General features: G+C 42.8%; 1 protein-coding gene across 3 annotated transcripts in view; it reads left to right on the top strand.

The window, feature by feature from the left end:
* Positions 1 to 5,337: 5,337 nt before the first annotated feature.
* ASXL1 (ASXL transcriptional regulator 1) overlaps positions 5,338 to 17,370 on the top strand; it is a 69,332-nt gene continuing 57,299 nt past the window's right edge. The window contains exons 1-4 of one of the 3 annotated variants that reach the window (XM_037043849.1): positions 5,338 to 5,853; positions 11,078 to 11,160; positions 12,041 to 12,043; positions 13,475 to 13,583. In XM_037043849.1, the coding sequence (XP_036899744.1) occupies positions 5,797 to 5,853; positions 11,078 to 11,160; positions 12,041 to 12,043; positions 13,475 to 13,583 (252 nt within the window). In that variant the 5' untranslated portion in view covers positions 5,338 to 5,796. Of the gene's footprint in view, positions 5,854 to 7,459; positions 7,599 to 11,077; positions 11,161 to 12,040; positions 12,044 to 13,474; positions 13,584 to 17,370 lie in introns of those variants that run through there. The other 2 variants (XM_037043851.1, XM_037043850.1) reach the window with 2 other exon arrangements.

Raw genomic sequence — 17,370 nt, forward strand, 5'->3', positions numbered from 1 at the left:
CACGCAAAGACCTCAGGGCAAGTAATGGTGCAAGGTGGAAACGGCATGACCCTAGATTAGCAGGAAATGTGGCAAAAGGGAGGAGGCAGTTTGGGAGCTAGATGAACCTAGGTTAGCAGCCATTAACCGCAGCAGGCTCCTGGGCCTTGGTGGGAGGGTTAATACTGACCCTGCTTTCAGAGTTGCTAAAAGGATTAAAGGACACATCCATCAAGTACCTGGCACTTACTAGGGACTCAATAAAAGGCGTACACTAAATATTAATAGCAATATTATTAGTAGCAGTGCAGCATTAGGGAAAGAGCTCTTTGTATCAGCTGGACCTGCGTTCAAATTCTGACCCAGCCAGTGCACGTTGCTTAGTCTTTCTGAGCCTTGGCTTGTCATCTTTCCTGTAAAATGAATGAATGAATAATACCTTCCTTGTAGGGTGGAGGCAGAGAATAAATGTGATAATAACAACATTTATAGCTGTATAATAGATGTTCAGTGAAGTGCTATTTTTAAGTCAAGTGAATATTCTGATTATAAAAATTATATATTCTGATGGTAGAACATTGAAACAATACAGAAACATTTAAAAATGACCAGATTAAAGCATTTTCCCACTAAAATGTATGTATTACACAGCCTTTCAAAATGACTGTGAATTTGCATTCCCCCCACCAGCGCAGAAGTGGTGCCTGTTTCCTTACATCTTCGCTAACACTGGGCTGTGCCAGCCTTTTCCACCTTTGCCGGCCTGATCTACTGAGAGATGGCACCTCAGTTTTATGTAATCTGTAGTTCCAGGATTATTCATGGGATTGAAAATCTTTTCAAGTATTTCCACTTGTGCTTTTTCTTTTGTTAACTGTTTAGGCCCTTGTTATTTAGCCATTTTCCTATTCAGGTGTTTCCTATTGTTTTTTAAAAACTCTGTTTATTAGGAGTCTTAACTCTTGATAAACTTTTTGGATTTTTTAAAAACGTATTCACTTTCAGAGAGAGGGGAAGGGGGAAAGAAAGAAAGACTCAAACATCATTGTGTGAGAGGGACCAGTTGCCTCTCACAAGGCCCCCAGCTGGGGACCTGGCCTGCAACCCAGGCATGTGCCCTGCCTGGGAATCGAACTGGCAGTCTTTCAGTTTAATAGGCCACTGTTCTCAATCCACTGAGCCACACGAGTGAGGGCAGGGGAGAGAAAGAAAGGGAGAGAAACATCAATCGATTGCCTCTTGTACATTCCCTGACTGGGGACTGAACCTATAACCTAAGCATGTGTGGGATGATAACAAAGTGAGCCACAACGGTCAGAGCCAACTTATTGGATTTTTAAAAACCATTATGCTGCCCTGGCTGCTATAGCTCAGTGGATTGAGCTCGGGCTGATTTGATTCCCAGTCAGGGCACACTGGGTTGCAGGCCAGGTCCCCAGTGAGGGCCATGTGAGAGGCAACCACACATTGATGTTTCTGTCTTCTCTTTCTCCCTCCCTTCCCCTTTCTGTAAAAATAAAATATTTTAAAAAACCATTATGCTTAAGAAAGACTTCCAAGATTATAAATATATCCACTTGTTGCCCTGGCTGGTGGGGCTCTGTGGATTGAGCTCTGGCCTGCAAATCAAAGGGTCGTTGGAGATTTAGCAAATGTGATCTCATTTATCATCTTGGACCAAGGGGAGATAAGTTGACCTCTCTGACCCTCAACTTCATTTCAAAATGGAGTTACTGAGAGACAACATTTGTTAGGATGGCAAACTGTTCCAGGGCTTGGTTCACTGAAGTATAAAAATGAGGCACTTTGGGCTCCCACTGGTATTGAGCACCAGCCTGTGTGCCAAAAGGTCACTGGTTCAGGTCCTGGTCAGGGATCATGCCTGGATTTTGGGCCAGGTTCCTGGTGGGGGCGTGCAAGAGGCAGCCCATTGATGTTTCTCGCACACATTGACGTGTCCTTCCATTTCTCCCTCCCTTCTCCTTTGTGTAAAAAATAAATCTACAAAAAAAAAAAAAAAAAAAAAAAAAACGAGCCACTTTTTACATTTCAGACACTAAACCTCCTCCGAGGCAAAGAGGTCTGGCATTTATCCAGTATACTGTGTGCAAAATGTTTACAAAGATCTCATTTAATCCCAGTTCCATCCTTTGACTTGTTATGTACGCTGTTGTCCAAATGATGGCACTGGGTCAATGAGAAATTTCATCACTTGACCAAGGCCATTCTCCAAGTTGGAGAATAACTGCACAAAGATGCAAACCCAGGCCTGCTTGAAGTTCAAAGCCAGTGGCAACACATTATCTCATAGTGAGGTTTGGGCGGTGGGGGAAGAAGGTGTGTCCTCTTGGGAATTCTTAGGTGTCTGCTGGGGACATGTTTGTTATTCAGATTTCTGAATGTGTGCTTTGCTCCTAACTGCAGTTTGAAAACAGTGACTCATCCCCAAACGGAACAGGGTTGAATATCAGCCCTGTTTACCCTCCACTGTCCTGTGACACCTGTTTGACTTCAAAGGTACTGTGACAAAACTGGAGAAACAGACACCAAAAAATGTATAGGTTTGGTTTTTGGTGCTTCTGACAAGACACTCATTAGTCTCATTGACTTTAAGAAAAACATCACAGCTACTTAAGACTTAATGCCTAAGCCAATTTTTCAACACATACCTTGTACAGTCTTCTGAACATACTCTGTTTTTTACTCTTAACTATGACATTGTCATTAGTTTCTGTTTGATTCCGCAAGGACAGAAACCATGAAACATTCACATCTGGATTCTCCCATGGCTTGACTCAACTGTGAAAACTAGGCAGCACTGGCTGCAAAGTAGATAAAGGCGTTTTCCACAGTGCCTGCATTAGCCTTCCTTAGCTATTTTAAGTTACCACAAATATAGTCACTTGAAACAATATCCATTTACATATCACACTTTCTGTGGGCCAGAAGTTGACCACAGTGCTGCTCAGTTGGTTCTCTGCTTTGAATCTGANGATTCTCCCATGGCTTGACTCAACTGTGAAAACTAGGCAGCACTGGCTGCAAAGTTTATCTATAAAGGCGTTTTCCACAGTGCCTGCATTAGCCTTCCTTAGCTATTTTAAGTTACCACAAATATAGTCACTTGAAACAATATCCATTTACATATCACACTTTCTGTGGGCCAGAAGTTGACCACAGTGCTGCTCAGTTGGTTCTCTGCTTTGAATCTGAAAAGGTTAAAAACCAAGGTGTTGGCAGGATTGTGGATTGTGTTCTTTTCTGCAGACTCTAGAGTGTGGGAGAACCTACTTCCTACTCATTCAGCTTGTCAAAAGTTCAGTTCTGAGAGGTCGGTAGGACTGAGGCCCCGTTTACTTGTTGGCAGAGCTTGGTGTCAGCTTCTGAGGCTGCCTGCATTGCCAGGCCCACGGCCCCTTCGGCCTCCTCAGTTGGGAATAGTCTGTGGTTTGGCCTCTAAAACTTGGAATCTGATTCTTCTCTGTCTTCTGCTTTTAAGGGTCCATATGGTTACTTGAGTTCACCTTTTGCCATGGAATGTAACAGCTCCAGGGACTAGGACTACCACAGTGCCTGTAGTAAATGTGCATTATTTTATTTTTTTAAGAGAGGGGGAGGGAGAGAGAGAGGAGAGCAACATCAATGTGTGTTTGCCTCTCACAGCCCACCTCCCACTTACTGGGGACCTGGCCCACAAACCAGGCATGTGCCCCAACTGGGAATCAAACCAGTGACCTCTTGGTTTACAGGCCAGTGTTCAGTCTTCTGAGCCACATCAGCCAGGGCTAAACATGTACATTTTAGAGTGAATCTTGTTATTCCTTGGAAGTCAGAGGGCTGTGAAGCTACTCAAGAAGCAAATATTTGAAACAAGCTGAACGACTTGTCAAATTGGGTTACTGTGTCAGTTGTAAATTGAAAACAAAAACTCTTTGTAAAATTTAGGCCAACCATTTTTTGATGGTTGGGGTGGGGATTTGGTGGTCCTTCCTTTCCTCCACCTTGGGGTAAAGTTAGATGGGCACATAAGATGCTTTATTTCACTTTGCTTTATGCTTTATTTCACTTTCTACAGTCTATTCACTTTGCAGGATTTTATAGAAGCCTCTGTGACAAGCTTTAGAAGCAGGAACACTGAACTCTGCAGTGTTGGGCCATGCAATATGCTTTCTCTTAACACCAGCTTTCCCCTGTGCCAACACTAGAGAGTAGAGGGTGTTTCTCACCCAGAGAAACCTTTACAATGTAGACATTAACTGCCTCCCTGTTACTTAAGTGCTGGCCATTGTCTCTCAGCTGGTACCAATGATTAAACATTTGTTCTATGCCAGCAGCCAAATTATATAGACCTAATATCAAGGTTCCCCTTCACACCCTCTTCCAATCTGCCGGTTGTTTTATGTTAATTTTAGTCCAAATAATGCTATGAGGTAATAGACTAATGTAGGCTAGAAAACTGAGGCTCAGAGAGGTTAAGCGCCTAATTTTAGGCCGATAGCCAGGGGATGCCTCAGCCAGGATTCAGTATAGGTCTTTGGCTCCAGGGCCATGGTCTCTCCAGGGTACCGCCTCAAAAAGGCCTCAGGTGCATTCTTTGTGGCATATCACCCAAATCCAAGTTCTTTACACTCCCTGTCACCGTATCACCAAATTCACCAACGCTCTAGGCTGCTGAGTTTAACGAGACTAGCTTCTGCAAGCATAGTCTCGTTAAACGTATAGCGACATGAGGGCACAGGAAGAAATGGGGAACTGTCTGGGCCCATCAATTGTGGAATAACCGTTTTACTGATATGAATGTGTCTCATTATTATGCAGCAGTGAGTCATTTAAGGGAGGACCAAAAGGGAAAAAGCCCTGCCTCTTGTCATCGAAGACAGATACAGGGAGAACCACTTAGGCGGGTAGAGGCATGAAGTGGATGCCGGGAATAGAGCTATCAACTCTCAATCCCCACCCTAACCCGCCCGGCGCCTCCGTAGCGAAAAGTACCGAAGGGGTTAAACATGGCTGGGGAAGCCCAGCCACCGCCTCTTCCCAGCATCGCCTCCCAGAATGCATCAGGCCCCCAGCCAATTCCCGCACCTCGCGAGACTCCGCCCAGCCTTCCCCGAATATATGCCCGTCTCTCTTCCTTAACTAGCTCTGAGAGGCCGAGGAAGGGAGAGGAGGGCGGAAAAGGCAAGCCGCGGAGCACGCTGGGAAGTGTGGTCCAAACGTTTCATGCAGCCATATTCTTCCGGAGCGGGGGAGGCCAGAGAGGCAGCCGGGACTACGATTCCCAGGAGCCGTTTCGGTTTGTTTTTGTTCAAAAAAAAAAAACCCCCATACTCCCCCCTCCTTTTCACTCTTCACACACACTCACACACACCCACAGCAGACACTCACACACCCGGGCGCCGAAAGGAAAGCCGTGTCTCGCCTTCCCGCTCCGCCGCCAGTCCAGTCTTGGACCCTCATCAGAGCGGGAAAACGGGGGCCGGAGTCGTGACCTTTGACCCCGTGGTTATGCAGAGCCGCTGCATTCCTTAGCGATCTTGGGGCTGCTGCCGCTGCCGTGGGCGACTGACGCAGCGCGGGCGCGTGGAGCCGCCGCCGCCGCCACCCCTCCCCCATCACCGCCCTCGCGCCGGGTTTCGCTCCAGTCGGTCCCTGCGCGCCCGCCCCCTTTCCCCGGCCGCACCCGAGTTCTCGCGCGCCGCCGCCGCCACGCGCCCCCCGCCGCTGCCGCCGCCCGGCACCGTCGCCCCCCCAGCCCGCCCCGCCCGGAGGTCCCGCGTGGAGCCGCCGCCACCGCCTGGGAGGAGGAAGAGGAGGATGAAGGACAAACAGAAGAGGAAGAAGGAGCGCACGTGGGCCGAGGCCGCGCGCTTGGTAAGGCGGGCCGCCCTAGGGGGCTCGTTTGAGCGGGTGGGGGTGGGCTCACTGCGCACCCCCACCGGGAGGGGGAGGGGCGAAGCCCTGCCCACCGCAAGAGGGGCGGGGCCACTTTTCTCCAGATTACGACTACCCCCCAAAGCGTTGGGTGGGGAAAGGTCCCCCGCCGCGTTGGATGTGGCGCCTTTTTCTGCACGACCCCCCCCCAAATTCCTGCGGAGGGGCGAGCTGGCAGGCTGGCTCCTCCCCCTCCTGGCGGAACGGCCCCAGCCTCCCCTCCCCCACTATTTGGCAGCGTCTGGGGGTCTGGGGAAGCTTGGTTTATGTACTCCGGGGGAGTTAGGTTTCCGGGAAGGGTCGGAAGCTCCTCCCTTGCTTCCTGGTGGGCTAGGGGGTGGTGCGTTTGACTCCAGGGGTGGGGAAGCGCCCCCAGTTCCAAGGACATGAATGGCATTTTGAGCTTTCACAATCTGAACCAGGTGTGTGGAGGGAAGCAAGTGTTTACTCCCACTTGAACCCTGAGTATTGTTACTCCAACTTTAGGGTTCTGTGGGGACACCTGGGGAGGTTGTTAGGAATGCTGTTCCTAAGGCCAGTTTAAGACCTGAGCCTGAGATTCTGGAGTACTGCTTTAGTATCTTCATTTTAACCAGCTGCCCGGGTTGGTTTCTAACGCAGGTTGCCCACGGACCACACTTTGAGAAAGGCTGACTAGAGTGTTTTACTTCATAAGCTAGGCTGGAGGGAGGCAGAGAACTGACTACACTTTGCAAGGAATGTATCTGTGTGTGTGTTCTCTATTTCTTAGTGTCCTGGTGAATGTGTACATGAAGTGTTGGACAAAGACCAAGTGTCTGAAGACACTGCTCGCTGAGGACTTAGCAAGGGAGAGAGTAATTTGAGTGTTTTGAAGCTGCCTAGTTAGAGGAATTGTGAATTTTCTGTTGTCAAAAGTGTCAAGAGGCCTTGTTAGTGAAATGTCTTCCTTTTGGTTTTGCGCCCACAAAACACACACTTTGGGACATGCTCTTACAAAATTTCGCTGATGACAATGGTAACGGGTTCTACTTCTCCCCAAGATGTCACTTCTTTAGAACTGTCACAGAGCTGGGTTATAGTGCAGGTGGGGCATAACTTGTCTCTTGACATCCTGTAATTTATGTGTAATTGCTATAGGTCACTTTCAGTGGTGCATGAAGCTTAACCTTCTAACCCTTTATTTTATTCAGAAGTGTGGTTCCTGCTTCAAAGGGGTTGTGCAAGAGTCTGTGTTGGGGGTTGTTACAAATCTGTGGTACATCTTTTTCTTGCTTGAAGTCTGTAAAACTCGAGTTATTGACTGGCAAGAATTAAAGCTGTTTGGTTTATAGGAGAATTTTCCTGATCATTTTCCCCAGGCATTTGTTACCCAAGAAGCAGAAATAACAACGTTTGTGTGCTGAAGTTTTGTGCTTTGGTTAATTTGTTTTGGCATATGAAATTTGAAGTTCCTAATTGTTTTTTCTGATTCAGTCAAAATTGAAAGCTTTGCTAACTTTCAGGATTTCTCCAGTTTTGCTTCACCTGAAAACAAATTCAGGCCTAAAGGAGAGTAGAGGAGAGCCGAAAGGATGCATTCTCTTTCTCCTCCAGGCTGAGTCTTGGGTGTTCATTGAAATTCTCTTCTGAGTTCCTGTTATGCAGGTGCTAAAGGCTCATGGCGCCAAAAGGAAATTTGCTTGCCAGAGTTTTACTTGGTAGAGGTAGGTGAAAGTACCTTTAAATTGTTATTTATGTTCTGGCACAGTTCTAAAGTCTGTTTGTCTCAAAGCTCTCTTGGTTTGGCTCTTATAGTTGAAGGACTAGGATTTTGGGGTCCACTGTTAAGCCTCTTCAGGTTCTTTAATTTATTGTGATTTGAACTTTAGTGTTTAGGTTGCTCTCTGTTTTATCATTCGTTCAACTTTATGTTCAATTATATAAATAAGCTTTCTTTTTCCCTTCTGTGGCTCTTCATTAAAAAATAGTTAACATGAAAAGAAATTACTTTGTGGTGCACCCAAAGATGTAAGATGGCATGTGGGAACACAGTGCATAATTTTGCCTATCTTCTGTTATTTTTTGTTTAAGAATTTTTGTTGGTGGGTGAGGGAGAACTTTCAGAGTCCTCTCCCCACTAATAAATGCTGTAACAACCTGAGTACTGCAGAGTTTGTGGGAGCTTACACAAGACACAAAGAAGCTTGACTAGAGTAAGCCCCAATGGGAGGGCAATAGAGCAAACTGTTCTTTGGACAGGTGGATGTGAAGTGCCTGCCTTGACAACCAGGTGCACTTGCTTGGGGGTGTTTCAGATTGCTTCTGACCTTGCTCAAATGGTGAGTGATCCTGGGAACCCCTTTAAAAAAGTATTGTGGCAGGAAAGGAAAGATTTCTGGAGAAGTTTGGTGGAGCAGTGTGCCCCAGGAGATTGATTTTTGCAAATGTTAATAATGTTGAGAAGTAGATGATGTTCTTGCAAACATTTTTTTAGTATTGTCTTCCTTAGACGGAAGAGATAGACTTTAGGGGGTGAATGGATGTAAATCCGTCTGCTTCTTAGGAAGAATTTGTTTGGGAGAAAGAGTCAAGGGGATTTCCCTTTAGATCCAATACCCTTCAATGGGTTCCCCTGGCTTAGAGAAACTCTTCGTTTCAGGGCTTTATCTTTCACTTTGATTCATGACTTCAAACATATTTTTTTTCCTTTGAAGTAGGAGAAGAGAGATATTTTTCCCCCTTTCTTTAAAGTGTGTTCTAGAAAGATGGACTAGGAACACTCCTGAATTGTCCTTATACTGAAAGCTAGAGGCATATACAGTTTTGAGAAAAGGGAATACTTTGTACTTTTTAGTGTAACTTCCCTTTAGAGATTTTGTTTCCTCTGTCTTAGATTTTCAAGCTCTTCATAATTATTGTTTAAATAATTGGTAATTATTTTTTCAGATTCATGCTTTTAAAAAAGGTATACTACAAAAATTCACTAGCTCAGCTAACAATTAACATCAAAGAAATATAACTGTGACAGTGAACATTAGAAGTTTGTCCTAGGGTTCATTGTGGGTTTAAGTCAGCAGTGCCTAACTTGGTACTTAGTTTCTTGGAATACAGAGATGGATGAGATTTGCTCCTGAGGAGCTTACAGTCTTCTGGATATGGGGAAGATCTAGACCCATGAACAGAGTTTTACTACAGGCCTGATAGATGCGATCGTAGACGTATGAATGTGAACAGACATCCTGGTTCCTGCTTATTGTCCAGGCGTAAGCAGTTCCTGCAGTTCCTCCTTTGACTCTCAACTGCCCTGCCTTGGAGGATGCATTAATTGTGTTGTGGAACTATGGGGGCACTGAAAGGACAATTTACCTCTTGGCAGAAATTAGAGAATGCTTCCTGGAGGAAGGTGCTTTCTGAACTGAGTCTTGAGGGGTGAGTAGGAGTTAGGCCCATCACAGAGATGTGAGAGAGAGAGAAAAATGAGAGAATTTGCAGGGTGGAGAGTGTAGAAATTGGGTAGAACTACACATAGTTCTTGGAACATAAAGTTTGTGTAGTGTGTATGCTTGGCAATCAGGTACAGAGACAGTCACAGACCATGTTATGAGGGTCTTATGTGCTAGGCACTTATATTTTCTCTAATCTGTAAAACTCTTGAGGAAGACATCAAAGTCCTTCCTTTATAAATGAGGGAACCTAAGCTGAGATTGGGTAGGTTACTTGTCCGGGTTTAGAAGGCCAGAATTTTACCTAAGTTCTGTTTTTCTGGTGGGCCAGCAGAGTGGATTCTTCTGAAGCTCGGTTGCTGTTGAGGGATTTTAAAGCAGGACAGTGATGAGGGCATGTTTGTTTTGTTGGGTTGACCTCTGGCCGTAGCAGGTAAGTTCTGCTGGAGCAGGCATTTGGTCTTGTTTACTGATGAATTCCTAGAATTGTCCCTGGCACAAAGTACTTAATGAATTTACTGAATGAAGAACAGCAGCAGAGGAAGAATGGGCCTGAGGAAAGCAGGGCGGGCTACATGGATACTAGAAGCTGCTGTCTTGGGTCTGGTAGGGACTGGCTGGGAACTGGAGGGCAGGTGAGAGTGAAGGATGCCTCCTAGGGTTCTGAACTAGAATGTCGCAAGAAGAGGGCAGAAGAATCAGAGTGGACAGTCAAGGGGGGTGCTCAGTATAGAACTGAATTTTTGAGTCTGAAGTTTGGGGAGAAGTGTGGGTTAGCATTCTGGCAAGAATCTGCTTATGATGCTCATAATCAGAGTTTAGGTAGTAGCTGAAATTGTGAGAGACAATACTGTTACTCAAGGAGAATAAAAATTGAAAAGGGAGAAGTTAAGAATGGGGGTTTTATCTGAGCATCTACTTCTCCAAAAGTTGGCTTTTTTTCATGCTGAGAGCACATGTTCTCCACAGTGGCAACCTTCAGAATTCCTTCAACCTGCAGTCCTGTCAGAATTCCTACTTGACGTTGGATCAGTATTCGTGACAGAGCAGTACTTAGCTGCCGTTGTTGAATGACAGCAAGATGTTCGTATGGTTTGGGGTAACCTCAGCACCTGCACAGGTAGAGGCAGTACAAAGATATTGGCAGCTTGTCTTTTTCTGCCTGAGTAGGACAACGTTTTTAAAACAGTTGAACCTCTTCAAGTCAGAGAGCTGCAGTTGCTCACTGAGAAATTGCTGCCATGACTTATAGATGATTCTGACATAAGTGAGATGTTGTATTCCTCATTGTTTTGCTTGTGCCAATCATGTAGGACATGGATAAGCATCGTGTTGCCAAATGGCAAACTGCTGTGGCAGTTAACATCAGGATTTCACAACTCAGTGGCAAAAATCATTTAAAAATGTGGGTACTAATCAAATTTCCTTGGGAAAGAAAATCTGAATGCATTTCTGTCTTAGAAGTTATTATATAGCACTGTGTATTCGTTGGTTTAGTCATATAACATTATCAAGTTAAGCAGTAACCAACTGCTTAACTAAGATAATGTGATTTTAGAATTGAGAATTAGAATATTTCAGTTAATTGCAGTCATTTCTAGCAACTATGTATATAATTTTGTTTCTGAAGTAATTTTAACTGTGGAAATATCGAAATTGTTATCAGTGATACCTCATAGCAGAACTGTAAGCCCATGATCTGGATTGGTGGATATAAATGGAAATAGTATACCGAATTTAGAACATTTATATTTCTTTAGGTGCTAGAAAACTACTCAGATGCTCCAATGACACCAAAACAGATTCTGCAGGTCATAGAAGCAGAAGGACTAAAGGAAATGAGGTTTGTATTGCTTTTGTTGCTTAACATGAGGGTCTCATAGTACATGTGTCTTTCTCTAGTTACGTAGTAATAAGTCCACATGTGCATACATGTGCACACTCATGCATTCCTGTCTGGTGGTGGTATGGAATGTCTCAGGTTGTGTGTCCTCCTGGGCGTAGGGTGGGAGTGTGAACATCCATTTCTTTTCATCAGAGGTCCAGTGGCTTTCCTCACCCTCGCTCTCCCTTATGTCTTGATACGGAGCTTGGTTTTGTGTATGGAGTCTGCACGTTTCCTCTTGTTCTTTGTAAGTTTCAGTAGTAGAGAAGGGATGGACGCTGATAAGCTGTATGGAGTCTAAAAGTACCCTTCTCTTTATATTGTGTCTATGAAGTCCTTTGTGTTAGGATCAAAAGAGGGTGATCTCATCACCGTAAAACCCACTGGCTTTTTCCCCCCCTCCTACTGATTCTAGCCATTCGTGATATAGTGAATTTCAGGGTGACCTTGATTTTATTATCCTTTGAGGTGGTTTTCCTGGAGAAGCAACAAGTTAGAAATACAAAAGGAACTGCAGGCATGAAAACCAGTAACTGGTTTTCTTTTAAATGAAAGAGAAGAGTTCAACACAGTCACTTTTTGGGACTCAGAATAAACAGCATATGTTTTTGCTGGTTAAGCTTTAGCTTCTTAGAGTCAAAAGATACTTTCCGGCTGTCAGTTCAGACTTTTTCAAGTTGATATTTTGTGGGGAGGGAAGATTGGGATTGTCTAGATGACATTCATTTAAATAGTATCTATGCATTTTGTAAACTTGTAATTGTGCTTTTTTTCGTTTTCATGGTCTTTTTCCTGTCATGCTGCTGTCTGCACTGCTGCTGGACCACTGTGCCTATAGAAGGTAAATTAGTCCCTTTGGGACAAACAGGATTAAGAACCTTAACTTGTTTCTGCTTCTCGCTCTTATAGGAATTACTGAAGCAGTCTTGGGGCTGTGATGAGCGAGCAGCTTTTGTCATTTGTAGACAGAGAGGTAGAGTGTGTAGGAGTTACACTGTTCGCAGAAGGATTCTGCCAGCATGCTGTTCCCCCTTGTAACAGAGATTTTAGCACACCCACTTGATACTCCAGATTCTGCTCAAGGTTTCTTTTAGAGATTGGTTTTTTGGTGAAAATTTTTTTAGTATCCAGTGTGTTCCAAAGCAGAATAAGTAATAGATTTTTAAATGGCTTTTTTAGATTTGGAAATTATTTTTAACGCTGCATAAATTAGGGCCTGCAGTTCTGAAAAATGCTAAGAGGCTCTACTTAATATATTTGTATGTTTTTTTAACATGCTGAGGAGAGGGAAGAGAAGGTACTCAGGTGAACCTAGCCACTAAGTACGTGCTAGTGCCAAGCTCAGTTAATAGTAATGGGCAGTTGTCTATATTTTTGAAAGCTTTTCTATTTTCAGATCCAGTAAATAGCCTGGAATTCACTGAATTGTCGTTGTTTTGTGGCCTCCTGTTGTAGCAACACTGTGAAACAACTTTTCTTGATTTGAAGTTTGAGCACTATTGGGTACCAAATCCATTTGACTTTGCTTTTTATATTCAAATGTAAATGATTGCTCCTGGGTGAGTGTAGAATAAAACCCATCCTTCCCTCATCCTAATAGAGAAAAACCAAATGAAATACTGTTCTTTGGTGTGCTTATTAGAAAAATATTTAACTTGGGCTGGGGGAAGTGTGCTTGTTTTCTTGGGACATCATCGCAGATTCTGTGGTCTTTGTGTTTATAATGTTGTGTGACAATTTCTGAGCATGAGATGCCAGTTGAAACCTAGAGGCTAGGACACTCTCAGTATTGTTTTAAATTAACATTTAATTTTAATTTAAAAAATTTATTTAAATATTGGGTAATGTGTTTTTTCAAAACTGAGTTCTCTGGGTGTGATTGATGTGAATTTCATGTTACTCTTTTGCTACTTTTTTTTTTAAAGAGGGGAAAGGAGGGAGAAAGAGGGAAAGAAACATCAATTAGTTGCCCTTTGCATGTGCCCCAGCTGGGGGCTGATCCCACAAACCTAGGCCTGTGCCCTGACCAGGAATTGGACTGATGACCCTCAGTTTGCAGGATGATGCCCTGCCAAGTCACATTGTCCACGGCACTCTTTTCCTACTTTCAAAGTGGAATCGTTATCATGGGATCTGGTTTTTTTTTTTTTTTTTTTTTTGTATTTCTTGCTGTGCTTCTTATTAAGAAGGAGTCAGAAGGCCTTAGATCTTTGAGTGAATAAATAGACTTAACGGATTTGTGTGACTCACTCATCCTTGTATGCTTTTACAGTGGGACATCCCCGCTTGCGTGTCTCAACGCCATGCTGCATTCCAATTCGAGAGGAGGAGAGGGGCTGTTTTATAAACTGCCTGGCCGAATCAGCCTTTTCACACTCAAGGTAAGTAATAAAAACTCTGTTTTAGTGCAGTGGTTCTTAAGCTTTTAGCGTGTGTAAGAATTGCTTGGTAGGTCTGGAATGAGGTCCATGTCTAATCTAATAAGTAAGGAGGTGATGGCTGATGCTGTTGGTCTAAATGATGTTTGAGTTGACTGAGATGTTCTAGTGTGAACGGGGTATTAGGAAATAATTTAGTCATATTAGCTATGTCTATATTCAGCTTTTCCTTGTCTGTGTCTTTGTAGATTGTATGCAATAGAGGGATAAGTGTGTGTGGGGTACGGTAATTGCAAATGTGCCTTAATTAGGATTTTGTTTGTAATAATATTGTGAAGGATAAATTACTGGGCAGCTAAAGTAAGACCTACTCTATGGAAAATAACTGAAGTGTGAACATACTTGTAGATTTTCAAAAACTCATTAGCATTTACTAAGTGACACTAATTACAAAGGAAGAGAACTTAAATTGGGTAGAGTTCATAATAAACCTTTAATAAAGCTGAAATGAACAGGCTAATTATTTTTCTACCATTTGTGATATATATGGCAATCATTTAAACCAGGAGTTGGCAAACTTTTTCTGTAGAGGGCCAGATAATAAATATGTTGCATTTTGTGGACCATACTATCTCTATCATAACTATTCAACTCTTCATTGTAGCAGGAAAGCAGCCATAGGCAATGCCCCAATGAATGGGCCTGGATGTGTTCCAATAAAACTTTATTTACAAAAACCAGCAACAGGCAGTCCTGGCTGGTGTAGCTCAGTGGATTGAGTGCAGGCCTGTGAACCAAAGGATCACGGTTTGATTCCCAGTCAGGGCACATGCCAGGTTTGCAGGCCAGTTCCCAGCAGGGGATGCACGAGAGGCAACCATACATTGATACTTCTCTCCCTCTCTCCTTTCCTTCCCCTCTAAAAATAAATAAACAAACAAATAAATAAATAAAATTTTTAAAAAACAGAACAAAAAACCCAGCAACATGCATTTGGCGTGGGGTTGTATGTAGTTTCCTGACTGCTGATATGGTCAAGATGACCTGTTGACTGTGAGGAAACTGAAAATTTGATGCTTTCCCTTATACTTTTCCATAATGCAGTTATAAATTGCAGTAGTCCATGTCAAACTTTCCCTTTTAGTTGTTTTTGAAAGCCTTGTTTAATTCAAAGTTAAAAACTTGAGCAAATGTCAACTATAACTGTATAGCGTGTAGTCATAAAACTTGATGTTAATGTACATATCAAGTGTGTTTTCTATATTGTCCCCCTCCAAAGATTTTTTAATTGATTTATTTTTAGAGAGGGGCTCTAAATACACCAGCCAGGGCTATATTGTTTTTATTTCTGGCATTTCAGGCTTTTTTTGGTTAAGAGGCAGCATAATACTGGGTTGGCCAAAAAGTTCATTTAGTTTTTTTCCATATGATGGCTGTAGTAGCGCTTAGTTGTTTTAAACATCGTTTGAAACAATTCTATTTGATTTTTTTGTGACAGCTGTCATACCAGTATACATTAAAAAAAAATCTTACCAAAAATGGTGAATTTCTTTCTAAAGGTTTGCTTGTTTGTTTATTTATTTTTAGAGAGGGGGGTTAAGGTGAAAGAGAAGGAGAGAAACATCAATGTGTGGTTGCCTGTCTCACGCCCCCCACTGGGGACTCACCCACAACCCTGGCATGTGACCTGACTAGGAATCAAACTGGAGACCCTTTGGTTTGCAGACTGGTGCTCAATCCACTGAGCCACACAGGCCAGGGCTTATGCTTGATAAATATTTGAACTGAATTAACTTTTTCATTTTAATTTTAATGTATCTGGATAAACATCATTTTATGAATCTGCAGTAAGCTTGAGGGTGTTCTGTTAGTCTGCAGTGCCCTGTCTGAGATGAGTTAATTGAATATGTATGCAGCACGTCCTCTCATTTGTCTTTGGCTTTGTTGTAGTCTTCGTAGCGTCTTGCTAGTTGGAATGGTACACCACTCCTCTGATATTCTTTGTGGGTTTTTGTTGTTGTTGTTGTTGTTGTTAATGGTTTGCTTGTCTGGTTGCCCTAGTGAGACTAAACTCCTTGAGGGCAGGGACCAGCTCTTATTTATTTCAGTATCCACTAGGATACTGTGCAAAGTAGCTGTCAAATGCATATTTAATGAATGAATTAGTACATAATGGCTATATTTTTACACTTTATTATCCTTTTGTTTTGACATTTGATGATAAATACTGCTTATAATTTTGATGAAGCTATTTCAAGATCTGCCTTTGGTATCTAGCTCATATTTCAGCTAAAACGGAAGGTGATTACTGCTATGGCTTAGAATTTTTGTTTGATTAATTATCTGTGTGTGTCTATTAATTTCGATTTGCTGTAAAAGCAATATACGCAAATAGAACAGAAAGCAAAATGCAGCAGGAAAAATGAAAGTAATCCATATATTCTGCTACCTGCAAATTAAGTAATATATTAATAATATTTGAAAAAATTGGATCATATTTTTCTTATAGTTTTGCTTTTTTCCTTTATTCCATTAGTATATTTACAACGGTGGCACATGTTGGTAGGCCTTAATATTATTAAAAACTGTTTAGGATTCTAGGTTCCAGGTTATGAGTATGTTAATTACTCATTTCTTGTTAAATGCCTCATTATTGTCGTACTGTCTCCCAGGAGTTGTGCAGGCATTTACTTTATTATTATTCAGGAGTGAATTAAAAAGGTCCCAAAAGTCTGAACCAGCTGATTAACATGCTGGTCATCTGAGAACCCAGGTCTGCCCAGTAAGCAAGCGCTCAAGGTCAAGGTGGTGTTAAGAAGTTGATACAATTTTTTCATCCTTCATTTTATTATTTTGAAAAAAATTCAAACCTGAAGCAAAACAGGAGTATTGCAGTGAATACTGCACCTCTCCAGCTTTCTTACTGATTGTTACAGATTTGCCACATTTGCTTTATCCCTTTCTACATAGGGTTTTGTTTTTGTTTTTTTTAATCAGAACCATTTGGAAGTGTTAACTAGTACTCTTACTTTATCCCTAAATATTTTAGAAAGTATATCTTAAGAGCAGGGACATTATCCTACATAACCAGAATATCGGTATCACCTTCAAGAAACTTGAATGGGTGGAGATTTGGGGTGTTGAGCATAAAATACAGTGTACAGATGACGCACTGTGGAACTGTGCGCCAAAACCTGTATAATTTTGTTATCCGGTGTCGCCCTAATAAATTCAATAAAAGGAAAACAAACTGGACATCAATATAGTAGCATATAATACATAGTCTATATTCAGTTTTTTTTCTAGTTTTAAAAATGTTCTTTATAGCTTATTAACTCCAGCATTGTCAGGAGTCATGTATTACATTTGGTTTTCATGTCTCTTTAGTCTCCTTTAAGGCTGTTCCCTTGCTTTTTCTGTCTTTCATGGCATTGATATTTTCTGAGCAGTCCAAGTCAGTTGTCTTATAGCAGCAAATACATTTTTAAAGGCCTAATGGGAAGTATACAAGTCTCAGTTATTTTCAGACTCCTTTGTGTGCTGCCAGATCAAGTCTGCTGCCCCAGGCTGTAGGCAGGAGCCTCTCAGCAGGGAGTGACGGGGGTGACGGGGCGGGGGGGGGGGGGGGGGGGGGGGGGGGGGGGGGGGGGGGGGGGGGGGGTGCTTTGTGTGGAGGTGGACTTAAGAGTCAGGTTCTTGCCTCTAACGAGGGACAAGAACTCACAGATTATTTAACTTATATTTCTCATTTTTCAGTGACCTCTGAAAGGTCACTACCCCTTTACCCTCT

Source organism: Sturnira hondurensis, unplaced genomic scaffold, assembly GCF_014824575.4.
Source record: "Sturnira hondurensis isolate 20B ecotype Veracruz unplaced genomic scaffold, ASM1482457v3 Scaffold0004136, whole genome shotgun sequence".
Taxonomy (NCBI): Eukaryota; Metazoa; Chordata; class Mammalia; order Chiroptera; family Phyllostomidae; genus Sturnira; species Sturnira hondurensis.